At 39.0% G+C, this 16653-nt stretch overlaps 1 protein-coding gene across 2 annotated transcripts in view; it reads right to left on the bottom strand.

The window, feature by feature from the left end:
* LOC106873738 (protein meiotic P26) overlaps positions 1 to 16653 on the bottom strand; it is a 40809-nt gene that overhangs the window by 15593 nt on the left and 8563 nt on the right. For both annotated transcript variants that reach the window (XM_014921230.3, XM_014921229.3), the window contains exons 3-4: positions 13369 to 13479; positions 11070 to 11330 (exon numbers count right to left, since the gene is read on the bottom strand). In XM_014921230.3, coding sequence (XP_014776716.1) covers positions 11070 to 11330; positions 13369 to 13479 — 372 coding nt within the window. The remainder of the gene's footprint in view (positions 1 to 11069; positions 11331 to 13368; positions 13480 to 16653) is intronic.

Here is a 16653-nt window from a genome sequence, read left to right as displayed (position 1 = left end):
CCAAGACAGTAGTGGGGGACAGTGAGCTGAAAGTGTAGTGGCTAGAATAAGAATAGCCTGGGCAAAGTTCAGAGTGCTCTTACCTCAGCTGGTGACAAAGGGTCTCCCTCTCAGAGTAAAAGGCAGACTGTATGACGCATGTGTACGAACAGCCATGCTACATGGCAGTGAAACATGGACCATGACAGCTGAGAACATGCGTATGCTAGCAAGGAATGAAGCCAGTATGCTCCGATGGATGTGTAATGTCAGTGTGCATACTAGACAGAGTGTAAGTACCTTGAGAGAAAAGTTGGACCTAAGAAGCATCAGTTGTGGTGTGCAAGAGAGACGATTGCACTGGTATGGTCATGTGGCGAGAATGAATGAGGATAGCTGTGTGAAAAAGTGCCACACCCTAGCGGTTGAGGGAACCTGTGGAAGAGGTAGTCCCAGGAAGGCCTGGGATGAGGTGATGAAGCATGACCTTCGAACATTAGGCCTCACCGAGGCAATGACTTCTGACCGAGACCTTTGGAAATATGCTGTGCGTGAGAAGACCCGGCAAGACAAGTGAGACCATAACCCGTGGCCTTTACCAGGGGTGTAGCCAACCCACTTATGCGTACCTTTCCTTCTTTGGACACAAAACTCTGCTTGCGAAGACCCATTGAGGCAAGTGAAATCGAAATCGAATCAAACCAAATTCGACGACTGGCACCCATGCCAACCTTCCTTCATTGAACACTAAACTCGGCTTGCGAAGACCTGTTGGGACAAGTGAGATTGAAACTGAACCAAATTCGATGACTGGTACCCATGCCAGTGGAGCACTAACAGCACTATCAGAGCGGGATCACTGCCAGAGCAGCTATCTTGGCTTCCGTGCCGGTGGCACAGAAAACGTACCATTTGAGCGTGATCGTCACCAGCATCGCCTTATTGGCACATGAACAAAACATTCGAGTGAGGTTATTGCCAGTGCCGCTGGACTGACTCGTGTGCAGGTGGCACGTAAAAAACACCATTTGAGCGTGACCGTTGCCAGTCAAAGCATCCAACCCATGCTAGCATGGAAAGCGGACGTTCAACGATGATGATGATTATATATATATACATATATACTTTTATTCTTTTGTGCATTTCAGCCCAAATGGTGTGGCCATGCTGTGGCACCCATTGTAATTATTTTTTTAATAGCCATTCTTATGTGATTGGCCTTTGGTGAAAGTGGGAGTTTACTATTACTGCCCTCCCTTGAGTTGCTTGCTGTGATGTACTTTCATCTGGGACCTTGGACAGCTAAAGGTCAAATTGTTTCTTGAAAACATCTACCCTTATTCTATGTAGATCCCACAGATGTTCTGGCAAGATAGTAAATAGCCGTGGGCCTTTGAACAGTGCAGTGATATCCAGTTCATGAGCTGGCTAGCTCCCAATACCAAAGTTTGGTGCCAACCCCTCCAAGATCTTCCATATGCATATCACTGCATACCTCTCCCATCTTCGATCCAGTGAGTAGAGTTGTAGCCTTTTCATTCTCTTCCAAACAGCTCTGCTGCTCTATTGATGCAATCTTCCTAGTGTAGCACCACTGAACTGCCTCAACTCCTGCTATTAATTTGTTAATGTGTCTGCAGACCATACATTGTTAGTTCTATTAAGTTATGGTACAAGAGAATCACTGGTGTCACTTTAACATTATGAATGAGCGTTGTATCAGTTGTAAAGTAGAGGTTCAGAGCATTTTTACCTCTTGTTGAGTGGAGCATTATTTGCTGGGTGGCACATAAAAGACACCATTTTCGAGCATGGCCGTTGCCAGTACCACCTGACTGGCCTTCGTGCGGGTGACACGTAAAAGCACCCACTACACTCTGAGTGGTTGGCGTTAGGAAGGGCATCCAGCTGTAGAAACTCTGCCAAATTAGATTGGAGCCTGGTGTTGCCATCCGGTTTCACCAGTCCTCAGTCAAATCGTCCAACCCATGCTAGCATGGAAAGCAGACGTTAAACGATGATGATGATGATGATGATTAGGGAGGTTGAAGTCCCCTAGACATATATGATGGCTGTCATCTAGGTTGGTTAATATTTGAGTCCCCATAATCTGGAGTATCTGGTGGACAATATGTAGCACACATTACCTCTTCATCTGATTAATGTGTGCCACCAGAGTATCATCGACTGAGTTTGAGTGTCACAGCATTGGTGGGACATTACAAGGCCCGATATTCAGCAGGAATACCGATGTGACATTCAAGATGAGAGGTGACCACCCTGTTGTTTGCAACGGTCTTGAGTGCTGATACATGTTTCTCAGATTTAATGTCTTATAAAACAAGGTCTGCTACCTCTGTGCTATTTTCCAAAAAAGATAATGGTTCAGCAGCTGCTGTCTACACTGCATCTATATTCTTTTTCCTCTTAGGAGCATTGTGTGCACCATCCACATATCTTCATGGTGGAGACATCGTATTTTGTAACCTGGTCATGTCCTTGGGGACAGGTCTTCCAAGCCGTGACATTAGCAAAATGAATACCACCCACACTGGATTTGGGATGAGCAAATCTACAGCTTGTCACAAAATCTCCATGCCAATAAGTAACCTTTGCATAAACTTGCAGACTTTGTTTTTTTGTTTTTTTTTTAAAGAACCTTTATCTTCTCAAGTTCCATTTCTTTTTCCACCTTGGGCCCACAGCCATCCTCAGCTTGCTTGTGCCTGCATCTTCATGTTTGGCTTCTTTGTTTCTCTTGATGAACTTTTGGTTTGCTGCTGTTCTCTTAGGGCACAAAGTTGGCCAGAGTGGTGATGTTTGTTGTGTTCCTACTGCACAGCAAGCCATATATGTATATATCTATATATACACACACACACACACACACACGATGGACTTTCTTGTAGAAGACGACATGCGAGTGCTCAGCTTTTTTGCTAAACCTGCACAAATTTGTTTTATAGTGATCAAATGTTCATACCACACATTAGCTCTCTCTCTCTCTCTCTCAATCAAATCGACGTTGTCTGAACAAGTGCACTATTTACCGTGCATCAGTGTCAAAGTGACCATACACACACATGCATATAGCATTTTTTGTTTCAATGATTAGACTGTGGCTATGCAGGGGCTCTGCCTTGAAGAATTTTAATCAAATGAATCAACTCCAGTACTTATTCTTTGAAGCCTGTTACTTATTCCATTGGTCTTTTGCTGAACCACAAAGTTACAAAGACATAAACACAATACTGGTTGTCAAGTGGCAGTGGAGAACAAACACGAACATAAAGACACACACACACATACATACATGTACACATAATTATACATACATATATGTATACATGCAAACAAATTAAATAGAGAAATACAATTGACAATCTAACAAGAGCACACGGGACTTAGATTGTCTCAAATGCCCAGGAGGCTCTCTTGAGGTTGTAGATAGTTTCTGTTACCTAGGTGACCAAATTAGCAATGGTGGAGGATGCTCTGAAAGTATTGTTTCCAGAATAAGAATTGGGTGGTGGAAGTTCAGAGAGCTATTGCCTCTGTTGGCAACAAAAGGACTCTCTCTCAGAGTGAAAGGTAGACTATATGATGCTTGTGTACAAACAGTTATACTCCATGGTAGTGAGACAGGGCTCTGAATGCTGAGGACATGTAGACTGGAAAGAAACAAAGGTAGTATGCTCCGTTGGATGTGCAACATCAGTGCACATATTAGACAAAGTGCAAATGTATTGAAAGAAAAGTTGGGCATAAGAGGAATCAAATGTAGCAGGTAAGAGAGAAGACTATGTTGGTTTGGACATGTGATGCATATGAATGAAGTCAGCTGCATAAAGAAGTGCCAATCACTGAAAGTGGATGGTACCCATGGAAGAGGGAAACCCAGGAAGACATGGGATGAAGTGGTAAGGACTGATCTCAGAAAGTTGGACCTCACAAAGGAAATGACCATGGACCGAGATGTCTAGTGACATGAAGTTCTGGGCTCTAGAAGTGCTGTGCGCCCCACCCACACTTAAGAAAACTTCTCACACTATCTCAACGAACCAAACTACATCTCTTTTCTTCCTCACATTCCGCTTCATGTACTGTGAATACCTCCTACTCCCCAATCTTGTCCTCTTGGCCCAGTGCCACTGTATCATTGCTCTCTGCTTGCCCCTAACCTGTGTTCTACCCACATTCCGTCTCATTCTATTATTGCCATCCTAACCCCCGACCTGTGTGTTCCACCCACATATAACAAGAAAACTTTTCCTTCACCCTACCCCAACAAACCAATCAACATCTCTTCTTTCTCGCATTTCCTCCTTCATTCACGATGCCTAGCTTTCACTCCCCAATCATGTCTTCACAGCCCTGTTCCTCTGTATCATTGCTATCTGGTAGCCCCTCCAACTCTATATATACCCAGGTCTTTTGCGACTCATTCGCACTCCCTTTGCAATATCCTGTCACTTATATTATGGCATTTGAACTTCAAGGGTATGCCCTGGCACTTGCCACCATCTATATCTCTCTCTTCTTTTACTCAAACATCCCATTTATATTCTGATCCCAGTCTCTTGTGAGTATGCCTAGCATTCTGCCACCATCTCCATCCTGCAGCCTCCTACTCTCTCTCTCTCTCCTGCACTTCCGTCAGGTTGGGCAACTGTGTATTTTCTTTGTGGTAGCACACCTGTTTCTATCTTCATTCCTGATCTTTTTCTCTCCAGCAAGGTAACCTTGTACTTCCTCTACAGCAAGACACCTGTATCTGCCAAACTATAACCTTTTCATCATCACCTCCTGCCCTCTTAAGTGTTTTCGTTTTGCAAGTACTTGGTGACCCTGTCAGTGCAGGTGCCACTTAAAAGCACCCAGTCCACACTGTAAAGTGGTAGGTGTTAGGAAGGACATCCGGCTGTAAAAACCTTGCCAAAACTGACCTCACCTGTGCTTGTGCCACATAAAAAGCACTAAATCCACTCTGCTGAGTAGCTGGTGTTAGGAAGGGCATCCAGCCAAAACAGTTACAGAAGTCAGTGCAGGCTTTGGCCTGGTTGGCTCTTGCAGTACCATCCCACCCATGCTAGCGTGGAACACAGATGTTAAATGATGTAGATAAAACATTAAAAAATTATTAAAAAAACCCAAAAAGCCAACAATTTGTTTCAAATTATACATGCTTACTCCCTGTTTTTCACACAACTCATTCCAACATAGATGGTTCTCCGACACCCAGTTATGCACTGCTAAGCTAAGATTTTCTCTCGTTTTTCTATCTTTTCACTTATTCATTCGCATTAATGATTTAATATGTATTATTTACTAATATCTACTTTCATAAGCTAATTATTTAAATTGACTCTTCAATATATAACTTCCTAATTTCTCTGTCTCAGCCTTCGTTTCTCCTTAATTCTTCATGTAATCTCTCCTTCCCACCTGTTTTCTCAAGTTGGCTACATATTTTTTGTACCACCTCTCTAAATTAATCCTTGCTTGTCTGCGGTGCGCTTGTCCATTCCCACCCCCCACCATCACCAATACCTGATATCTCTCTTCTCCCACCACCATTACCGGATATCTCTCTCTTCTCCCACTGGAAACCCCCTCCCTCACTGGTGGTATCCTCTATTCATACCTGCAATTTCCTCCTCCTCTCTCTCCTGCCCACCTACTTAATCGACTATCTTTCGTTTTGACTCAAAATTTGTCAGCAAATTACTCGGTAATTTCCATGGACATATCGAAGTGGAAAGAGAAAGCTAATGGATTGTATGTGCATGCTTGTTGCTCTCTTCACTTACTGGAAGCCCCCTCCCTCACTGGTGGCATCCTTTATCATACCTGCAATTTCCTCTTCCTCTCTCCCCCAGGACAAATGCAACTAGTTTAGCTGCCCACCTACTTAATCTAACATTGGCATATTGATATTCATATTCTCTTTTATCTATCTTTATTTATTTATTTACTTATAACTGCAACACCAGTAATCCTTAAATTTACGATGTCCATAATGCTTATACTTAAAACGCCGCTAACACCTACGCCTACCCCCAGTAGGGGTAACAATCTTAACACGCCGGAATGTTTGAATGATGAGAAGTCTACAGGTGTAGCATGTCTGTCAAACGAACACATAAACCTTCTTCTTTTCAGGCACTGAATAACATCTCCCTTCTCCATGCCTCCTCCCACATTCCTTTCTCAGTTTTTAGAGTTGGTACTGTCAATGTAGGCACACTGAAAGGTAGGTCTAGTGAGATTGTAGAGATGCTTGAATAGAGACATGTTGATGTATGCTGCATACAAAAGGTAAGATGGAGAGGAGCTTCAGCCAGGGTCCTCACAGGCAAGGCACATAGGTATAAAATATTCTAGGAAGGTAACAGTGATGGAGTGTTGGCATACTCCTTGCGGAGAAATGGGTGGATAAGGTCACAGAGGTTGTCAGGGTATGCTATAGAGTGCTTAAGCTCAGGCTGGTCCTGCAGAATAGTATAGCTACAATTATCTCTGCCTATGCCCCACATGAGGGCATAGTAAACAATCAGAAGGACCACTTTTATGATACCCTTCTATGGGCTACCTCAAAGATGAGTGGCAATGACCTCATCTTTGCAGCTGGAGATTTTAATGGTCATGTTGGACAGCAATCCAGTATCTTCCATGGTGTTCACAGGGACCATGGAATCATTTCTCGAAATGAAAGAACTAGGCTACTGGAGTTCTGTGATGCATGTAACCTATTAATCTGCAACAGTAACTTCAAGAAGCCAGACAGCCACCTGATAACCTATCAATCAGGTGACTCTGCTAGCCAGATTGATTTCATCCTCATCAGAAAGTGAGATGCAAGTTCGCTCTTAAATACAAAGACCCTCCCTGGTGAAGAAAGTACCCCCAGCATAGACTAGTTATTAGTAACTTTAGACTCGAGGCCAGATGGATGCCAAGAAGCAGACCAATCCAGAAAAGAACGATTTGGAAGCTAAAGAATCCTTCACATGGTCAGAAATTTAGGGACATCCTCATTGAGAAATTTGATAAGAGGGAGGGGAAGCTACAGTAGAGCAACGTGGTGATGGAATAACACGGTAGATAGGGCCATTAAGAAACAGGCCTGGAAAATCTGGAAGAGTGGGGGTAGCAGGGAACTGTACCAGATAGCCAGAAGGGAGGCTGGGAGACAGATATACATAGCCAAGGGAAAAGCAGAAAAGAAGTTTACTAATGTTCAGTGATGTGAGGACCAAACAACTGAAGTATTTTGGATTGCAAGACTGTGTGAGAGAAAATTGTGATGTTACAGGAGAGAAATGTGTCTGCATGAATGATGGTGCACTTGCTTTTAATGATTCTGCAAAGAAAGAGGCTTGGAGAAGCCATTATGAAGGGCTGCTGAATGTGGAGAATGAATGGGAGGAGGAGAGCCTGCCAAATGTGGACCCAGTAGAGGAACCAGGTACCCGAATAGATAGCACCCTGGAAGATAAAGTAATTAAGGATATGAAGTCAGGAAAACCTCTGGCCCATCAGGAACCACTGCTGAGAGGCTTAAAATATCTGGTGGTGTGGGTTATGGTCTAGTCACCTGTATTATAAACCAGGTAGTTCACGAAGGAGTCATACCCAATGATTGGCATAGCAGCACCATAGTCAACTGCTACAAAGGTAAAGGTGATGCTTTAGATAGAAATAACCACAGGGTTATCAAACTGCGGGATCAGGTGATAAAGGTCACGGAGAGGGTCATAGCCCAACTAATTAGGGACAGAGTCCACTTAGATGAGATGCAGTTTGGTTTTGTGTCAGGGAGAAGTACCACTGATGCTATATTACTGGTAAGGCAACTGCAAGAGAAATACCTAGACAAAGATAAACTTTGAGTCTAAAGTTACTAATAACTAATCTATGCTGGGGGGGGTACGTTCTTCACCAGGGAGAGTCTTTGTATCTGAGAGCAACCTTGCATCCCGCTGACTGGTGAGGATGAAATCAATCTGGCTAGCAGTCACCTGATTGATAGGTTATCAAGTGGCTGTCTGGCTTCCTGAAGTTGGTGTTGCAGGTTAATACATTGCATGCATCACAGAACTTCAGTAGCCTATTTGGCTTTTGTTGATTTGGAGAAAGCCTTTGACAGGGTCCCCCGATCACTTATCTGGTGGGCGATGCGGAAACTGGGGATTTACAAGTGGCTAATAAGAGCTGTACAGGGATGCCATTAGTAAGGTAGAAGAATTCCAGGTAGAAGTAGGGGTTCACCAAGGAACAGCTCTCAGCCCCCTCTTATTCATCATAGTCTTCCAGGCAATAACAGAGGAATTCAAGACAGGTTGCCCCAGGAGTTCCTCTATGCTCATGACCTTGCTCTCATAGCAGAATCACTACCAGAACTAGAGAAGACATTTCAAGTGTGGAAGCAAGGTTCAGAATCGAAGGGCCTTAGATTCAATGTTGCAAAAACCAAAGTCCTAGAAAGTAGGAAGGCAAACACATCACACACCCCTTCAGGTAGATGGTCCTGCTCAATCTGTAGGAAACTCCATAAGATGTACCAAGTGTAAGCTATGGACACATAAGGTGCAGCAACATCAAAGGAAAACAGATTCCATCACATGCCAGGGGGAGGAACTAGAAGTAGTTGATAGCTTCCGCTACCTAGGTGACCAAGTCTGTAGTCGAGGTGGATGCTCGGAGAGCGTTGCCACTAGAATAAGAATAGCCTGGGCAAAGTTCAGAAAGCTCCTACCTCTACTGGTGAATAATGTATATAAGTTGAAACAAATTGTTGGCTTTTTTGAGTTAATCAATAATTTTTTGTTGTCTTATTTATAGTATATTATAATATAAATAAATTGTTAGATTGTCAATTGTATTTATACCCCTATTTCTGTGATATTCAACTGACATACCAGTGAATTGGGTGTTTTACACCCCACTGATGGAATTTTTTCCTTCGTTTGTTACATTGTATGTATACATACATGTATATATATATATATATATATATATATATATATATATATATATATACACACAAACACACACACATATGAAGTCTGCTTAAAAAGTATCAGAACTGGTGCCATAAAAAGAAAACTACAACATATCAATTCAGCCTGCAATCTCCTTCAAAGTAGCACCCTTCTGAAACCACAGTTTCCATTGTTGGAAGCATTCCTGGAACTCTTTGTTTGGCATAGCAAGCAGCTGCCATGGCACATTCTTTTGGATTTCCTCAACATCTTGAAATGTTTCTGGGAGTCATCCATTGCAAAGACAGAGTCTTGATTTCAGAGTCATTACTATACACCCATCATTCATCACTTGTGATCACCATTTTCGAAAGGATTATGTCTTTCTCAGCACACCTGAGGAGATCCTGCACATCTGAAACATGATCTTTTTTCAGACCACCACACGCTACACCAGTGGTTCCCAAACTTTTTAGAGACACGACCCACTATTTATGACACCAGTTTATGGCGACCCACTTAACTCTACTGGGTAAAAACATTAATGAAAGAAACAAATTTATTTCAGATTACATTTTCATTGAGGCGTTTTTTATAACTGTTTCAACGTCTCCATACCCTATGGGCAGGTATTAACTCTAATACAAAACCTCGAAGTAGTAACTGTTATTGGCTCGATCAGTGCTGTACTGCGCCTAGTTAAAGTTCTCTATAAATAGGTAAAAACAGACTTTTCCTTTTTACGATTACGTACGAATAAATAACTTGAGAAAATGACCACCTCTGATTTGTTAAGTTCGTGAAAAAAGCCTACTGCTTGATAAAACAACCAGTCTGGTATTGAAAACATGAGTCTCGAACTATCTCAATAGACAGCAGTTAATCAAAGCTAATGCGTAATTTTATAACTTTTTGCGACCCACTAGGATTCCGTTCGCGACTCATAGTTTGGGAACCACTGCTCTACACACTTTACTTCCAACCAGTCCTATAAACAATGGAAGTGCGTGAGAATGTTATAACAGTGTGCACATGCAAGAAAGTTTAAAGGTCGGTCTGCGCCAAGCAACTCTTCACCTTTACTATAACAGACCTGATACTTTTTGACCGTATCTATAGATAGATATACATACATACATATTTACAGATAACATGGAAGACGGATGTTAACGATGATGATTATATACATATATACTTGCATGTGTGTGTGTGTATATATATATATATATATATATATATATATATATATATATATATATACACACACACATACATAAATATAAATTGGCTGCAAGTGAAGCTACCTAATGCAATGGAGAAGTGACACCTCTCATGTGCTCTTTTGTATTCTCACTGTTGTTTCTCCCCAACAGCATGAATTACAAGATTCAGTAACTAGTGCCATTCCTCATGCTGCAGGATCTCCTCCTTCCAGTGTCTGAGGAAATGCTGAAGTTCATATATCTCCCTCAGTACATCCCTATATCGCAACTTCTGGCCACCCTGGCTCTGCCTGCCCTGATACAGTTCAGCATAAAAGCTACCTGCAAACATGTCCCACCCAACACAGCTACAATGAGGTAATGAGGCCCTTACAGTGTGAAGATCATGTCCATGGCCTGAAGCTATATTGACTGTTGAAATCGGCTCTGATGATTTTCAGTCAATTGAGAATGATTTTTGCTAGCACCTTGCCAGCTATGGCCAACAGATGATTCCCACATTCTGCTCAATCTCACTTCCGTTTTGTAAATATATGTACAAGTAGTCTACCTAACCAAAAACGTTTATAGTCAACTTATTACAAGCTAAGCTTTCTTCTACTGCTTACCAATTCTCTGAATCTCTTCAGTCATCCACATATTACTGATGTCTTCAGTTTTCCAAAAGTAATAAAACATGAAGTCAACCCCAAAAATCAATAGATTACGTGCTTGCCCACTTGAAATTTATAAAGCAATAAAAACTATTTTTTGAATATCAAATATGAAACTGAATAGACCAATCCCACTAAAAGATAAATATCAATCATCATATAATCTGCTTTAACTAGTTAACTTCTGCATTACACATCAGTTGAAAATTGCTTAAAGTAAAAATACTTACCCTTCTGTTTTCTAAAGCAGTTTTGTAACTTTGGAACGTTTCTTGAACAAGTCCTTTAACATTATCTCGTTGCATCTGCATATCAGTTAAAGCATTTTCAAGATTGTTACTAGTTTCTTCAAAAAGCTTTATTTTATTCTTACTCTCTGTTACCAGATTGTTAATCTCATCAGAAAACTTTGTGTCAACATTAGAAATTTTTTCAGTAAAATGCTCTGGTTGCTGGTGATCTTCAGCAATGCAGTCATTGCAAACCACTTCCTGCAATATAATATTTTTCACATTGAAACATACAAGAAATTAACCATAACCAACCCAATTCACTTTTGTAACAACCAAAAGAAACATATCCATCGCAAGCAGTTAAAGACATAGTGAGTATAAGACCTACAGACATTGTAGGGATCAAAGTAAATAGAAACTGACACTTGCTAAACTATTAAACCCATACCCAGCATAGATAACAGATTAAAGAACAGAATTTGGATTTAGGTAGATTGAGATCCCTAAAGTTAATATCAAACTGTACCATCATTCAGTCCAGTTATCTGATGCATCTCAAATACAGAATATTCAACTTGCATTTTATTGGTGTGAAGAGTGGAAAGGTAAAGTAGAAAGTTAACAGCCAACTTAATAATTAAATACTTGTAAATCATATTTAGCTAGACCCACTGCACTGTATTTGAAGCTGATAACTTCCTTGTTTGTAAAGCTGATTTCTTACTATTTATTTCAGCATGAAGTTTTAGTTCAATTGGCATAAATTATTAGAGTGCTAGACAAAATGATTTGCAGCACTTTTACAGACTATTTAGATTCCTGGTTCAAATTCTGTCATGGTCAACTTTACTTCCTTGGGGCTCAAAAACCATACCTGTTTGAATACACTGCCATTTGTAATGCTTTATTAATGCCAACAAATCACACAATCACTTCAAAATCAGACTCATTACAGAGCAAAGCAAACAAGTTTTTATCCAATTAAATTGGCTTGTTGAAGGCACAGCAAAGACCATAGCAAGATCTCTACTATGAACATTACTAAATAGACTTCATAAAAAAAGTGACACTTGAAAAATACATATCTAATTCCTTTTATGACTTTACAATCTATTGTTCCTATTTTTATGAGAAAAGCATGTTCAAAAGGAAATTGTCAAATTATCATTGCAACTAACCTTACAATAAGACAATAGATCTTTTTAGAACCATCCCACATTTATACACAATTCAAAAAGAAACTGATAAAACGAAATAGTAAAATATTAAAATACTGAATATACAGTTAAGTTAGCAATCGAGTCACTTGTTAATTCTTAACCACATAACCGAGTCTGTGTTTACATGCATATATCTTTTTAGACTCCACATGTCAGAACAACTAGGTTCAGCATTAAGATTTGTTAAAAATCTTACTAACATTGTACTGTAGCAGAATAATGTTATGTTTAATTTTGTTTCAAATGTTCTCTCCTAAGTCTGCATCTTCAGCACTATCCATGTGAACTTTACATCATCTCAAGAATTATATGCTTCAGAAAAATATCATTAGAAATATGTATTATGTATTTCATGGTTCTTTACGAACATCCAACAATCTTAAGTTTCCAAAATAACATTGAGATTTTCACTGGTAAATACAGAAATTAGCAAGGTTGTTGTTTACTTGCCAGATCTGGAATAGGGATAATGCCCATGGCCTGCAGAAGCCCTCTGCAACCAATGAGAGTGATGTCAATGGTTCATCTTGAACCATAAGTCAACACTCATGTGAAAGACATGAGCAGTGGAAGAATTCCAGAGAATCAATGTCCTGGGAAGGAAGAGCTGGGCAGAGATTTGTGCAGAGCCTGAGAAGATGTTAACAATAAGGATGATAAGAGGGAGACAAATGTGCTGGGAATGCTTGAGAGAAAGTGAAATGAGCTCAATCAGCTTGAAGGTACAGAAATTATTACTGTAACGGGGAAAAAGCAGAGAGAGAAGACAGCATGCTTGTGGTCAAAGGCTAGTTGAGTAGCCTTTTGTGGATGCAGTCTAGGAAAAAAAGGCCATTAAATCAGTGCAAGTAGTTTTAAGAAGAAATAAACTGTAGCATGAACAATTTCACAAAAAGTTGAAGTATAAATCTTTCAAGAACTGTTTTACTAAATTAAAAATTGTCAATAAAGCTAAAACAAGGCCTCATTGAGAGAAGGAGAATATGATGTGAAATGGCTTCAACAAAAAATTAAAACAATGTTTACATTCAAAAAGTTTCATCTCTGCCCATAAAACATAAATTCATTGTTCTTACCTGACATGAAAGACAAAAATATTTTACATTTTCACTTGGATGAATCCGACAAAACATTGGCTTCAGAAATTTAGGTCCATCTCCATTTTGCATATCTTCAAATGATATAACCTTAAAAAAGAAAAGAATTAAATAAACTGCCCAATTTCTTCTCAGATTCCAACGAAAAATTTGCTCATATTATATTAATATTTAAGGTCACAAATTTACTGAAAATGGTGATAATGGATAGCAGATCCATAGGATGAATACGTTCAAGTACGTCTTGCAGTTGTGGCACCCATGCTAGATGGTTCATGTCTGCTAACAATATATGTCTGTGCTCTTAGCATTGTGCATTTGTATGATAGGCTCTCACAGTATTTAGCATTCTAATAATGCATCAACATTGGAGTAGGATATAAAGATTGCCATTTAGTATTAATACTTCTGTCATATTTATTTTTTACATTTTATGTTCAAATCTTCCTAAGTCTGCATTGCTTTTCATACTTGTGGTAATTGACTGGTGTTTATTTCATCAAAACCACAAGTATGAAAGGCAATGCTAACTTCGGAAGATTTGAACATAAAATATAAAAAATAAATATGACAGAAGCAGTATTAATACTAAATAGCAATCTTTATATCCTACTCCAATGTTGATGCATTATTAGAATGCTAAATACTGTGAGAGCCTATCATACAAATGCATAATGCTAAGAGCACAGATATATATTGTTAGCAGACATGAACCATCTGGCGTGGGTGCCACAACTGCAAGACGTACTTGAACATATTCATCCAATGGATCTATCCAGCATCACCATTTTCAGGTTAGTAATGATAATTTCTAGATAAAATTCTGCCATCTATATTGTTTCATTATCTAATAACAGGATAAAAAGATTGTGACTCTGGTTAATGCATGAGAGGACATCAACATATGTTTTATGTATATGTCTAAATTTGTTATGCCCATCAACTGAAGAGAAATGAGCATGACTATAAAATGATTAATATGTTGAAGGAATATCAATCATTTCTTTAACTTTGACCAAGCTTATGAATTTGCACAGAATATTTAAGGTATGTTATTTATATGCTTCTATATTATATGAATACAGTATATACGCTGCAGCTGTTAGGTGCAGGTATGGTAATCGATGCAAATAGGCTATGTGGTTAAGCAAGTTCATATCCGAAGCACATGGTTCTGGGTTCAGTCCCACTGCATTGTACTTTGCATAAATCTTCTAATAAACCTGGGCCTTGTGAGAAGATTTGATGGACAGAAACTGAAAGAAACCTCTCATGTGATGGTTCTAAAATGAGTGTTAACATCATAAAAGCAGTGTCTTTTGTTTCCAATCTTCCATGAATACATCTGGCCATGGAGAAGCATTACCATTTTTGGAAACAGGCAAGGGTTAGCAATGGAAAGTAGATAACATTTACCATATTATAATGTACAATACAGTATCACCACCTGTCTTATAGGGTGCATTATTAATGTACATAATGTAAAACAGCCTGTGCACTACCTATAGCATAATATCACTAATATCACTACCAACAAATTCTAAGTACTCAAGTTATAAAACAAGGGTTATCAACAGAAAACAACTGTTTACATCAAAGACTTCTTCAGTAGAATAAAGGTTTTCTTTTGATTTACATTTTTTTCCTGTTTGGTGTGCGTGTGTGTGTATCTATATATATAAAAATGAGAACGTCTGTGTGTGTGTGTGTGTTTCCCTAAAACTCGAGAACTACACAACCAATTTCATTCAAATTTTACACATGTCTTACTTAGGGTTCCGGTTGTGTTTTAGTCAAAAAAATTTTTTTAACTTCTTGCATAGTTCGAGCCCACAGCAACATCATATCTCCTCCACTATTTAAGTATTACGTGTCAAAAGTGAAACAAAAACACTCATGTCAAATACTTTCACTTTAAAAATGAAACTATTCCACTAACTGAAACAATCACATTTCGATACTGTAATGACATACTTTCACTTTAATGGTGTATATATATATATATATATATATATATATATATATATATACACACAGAGAGATGTATATGTATACATATACATGTATATGTACACGTATATGTATAGATATAGATCTATATGCATACATGTATATGTATACATATGTGTAGATGTATATATATAGGTGTACATCTAATATGTACACATATATAAATGCATAGATATCTATACATATATACACCCATACACACACACACATATATATATGCACACAAACACACACATTAGTCATTTGTTTTCTTATCCAAAACTACGTCAAAAGTATTGAATGGATCTTAAAGAAATTTGGAAATTATATTCTATGCATAATGGCCATAACCCCCATGAAAATTCATATATTTTTGATGTTGATGAAATTTTAACCATACAGATTACACACAAATAAAGTAATATTTCTAAAAATTTTTCTTAGAAGTTACAAAGACCCCTTCATGGGGACTTCACACCCACAATTTAGTCATTTTTCCTAAGCAAAGACGAATACAGTTGTACCATTGGTAGCTATAGGGTCACCCAAACATAACAGATGAGCATTATTTGTAATTCAACGGTACAACAGTGTAAGACTATCCTTTCAGATATACTTACATTGTGATTTCTGCAATGTGGTGCATAAATTGTCAAGTAAATGAGACTCATCTTTGCCTCCACTGATTCACTTGCAAAGTGATGAGTAAAATTATTTCGTTGCAGACCTCCTTTGAGTCTTTTTATTACCACTGCGACACATATAGTCCCCAGTTGGTAACATTGATTTCAAGGCCCTCCTAGATGAGTGACTAGTTGTTCTAAGACATTTATTGATTATAAATATTTTCTGCCCAGTTACCTATCGGTAGAGTGGTCATTTGCAAACTCCAGAGGCGACACTTTCATTTCCCTTTACTCCAAACGTAACACATTGTTGTTTCTATTGAGTCATGCCCTTCCAATTGCTATAGATCCATAATGCATCTTAAAGCTGTACCTGTCACCTGTATGGTGAGGAATCCTACATTGGGGAGTAGTAACGACTAGGCTACGGTAGCTGACTGATTATCGTGATCATTCGTCTTTTGCTTTCCTGTAGCTTTACTCTCTTTTACAAACCCAGTGAACATACATATATTTCCTATTTTAAAGAAATTCAAAAATACATATTACACACAAGTTAAAAAGATTCCCAACAATTAAACTTCTCTGGTTGACATTAATACACCCATCACCAATAGGGGCCTTAACTCCCACAATTTTCAGCTCCATG

Source organism: Octopus bimaculoides, chromosome Z (assembly GCF_046866305.1).
Source record: "Octopus bimaculoides isolate indiv1 chromosome Z, ASM4686630v1, whole genome shotgun sequence".
Taxonomy (NCBI): domain Eukaryota; kingdom Metazoa; phylum Mollusca; class Cephalopoda; order Octopoda; family Octopodidae; genus Octopus; species Octopus bimaculoides.
Note: the sequence above shows the minus strand (reverse complement) of the source record. Positions and strands in the feature narration are given on the sequence as shown.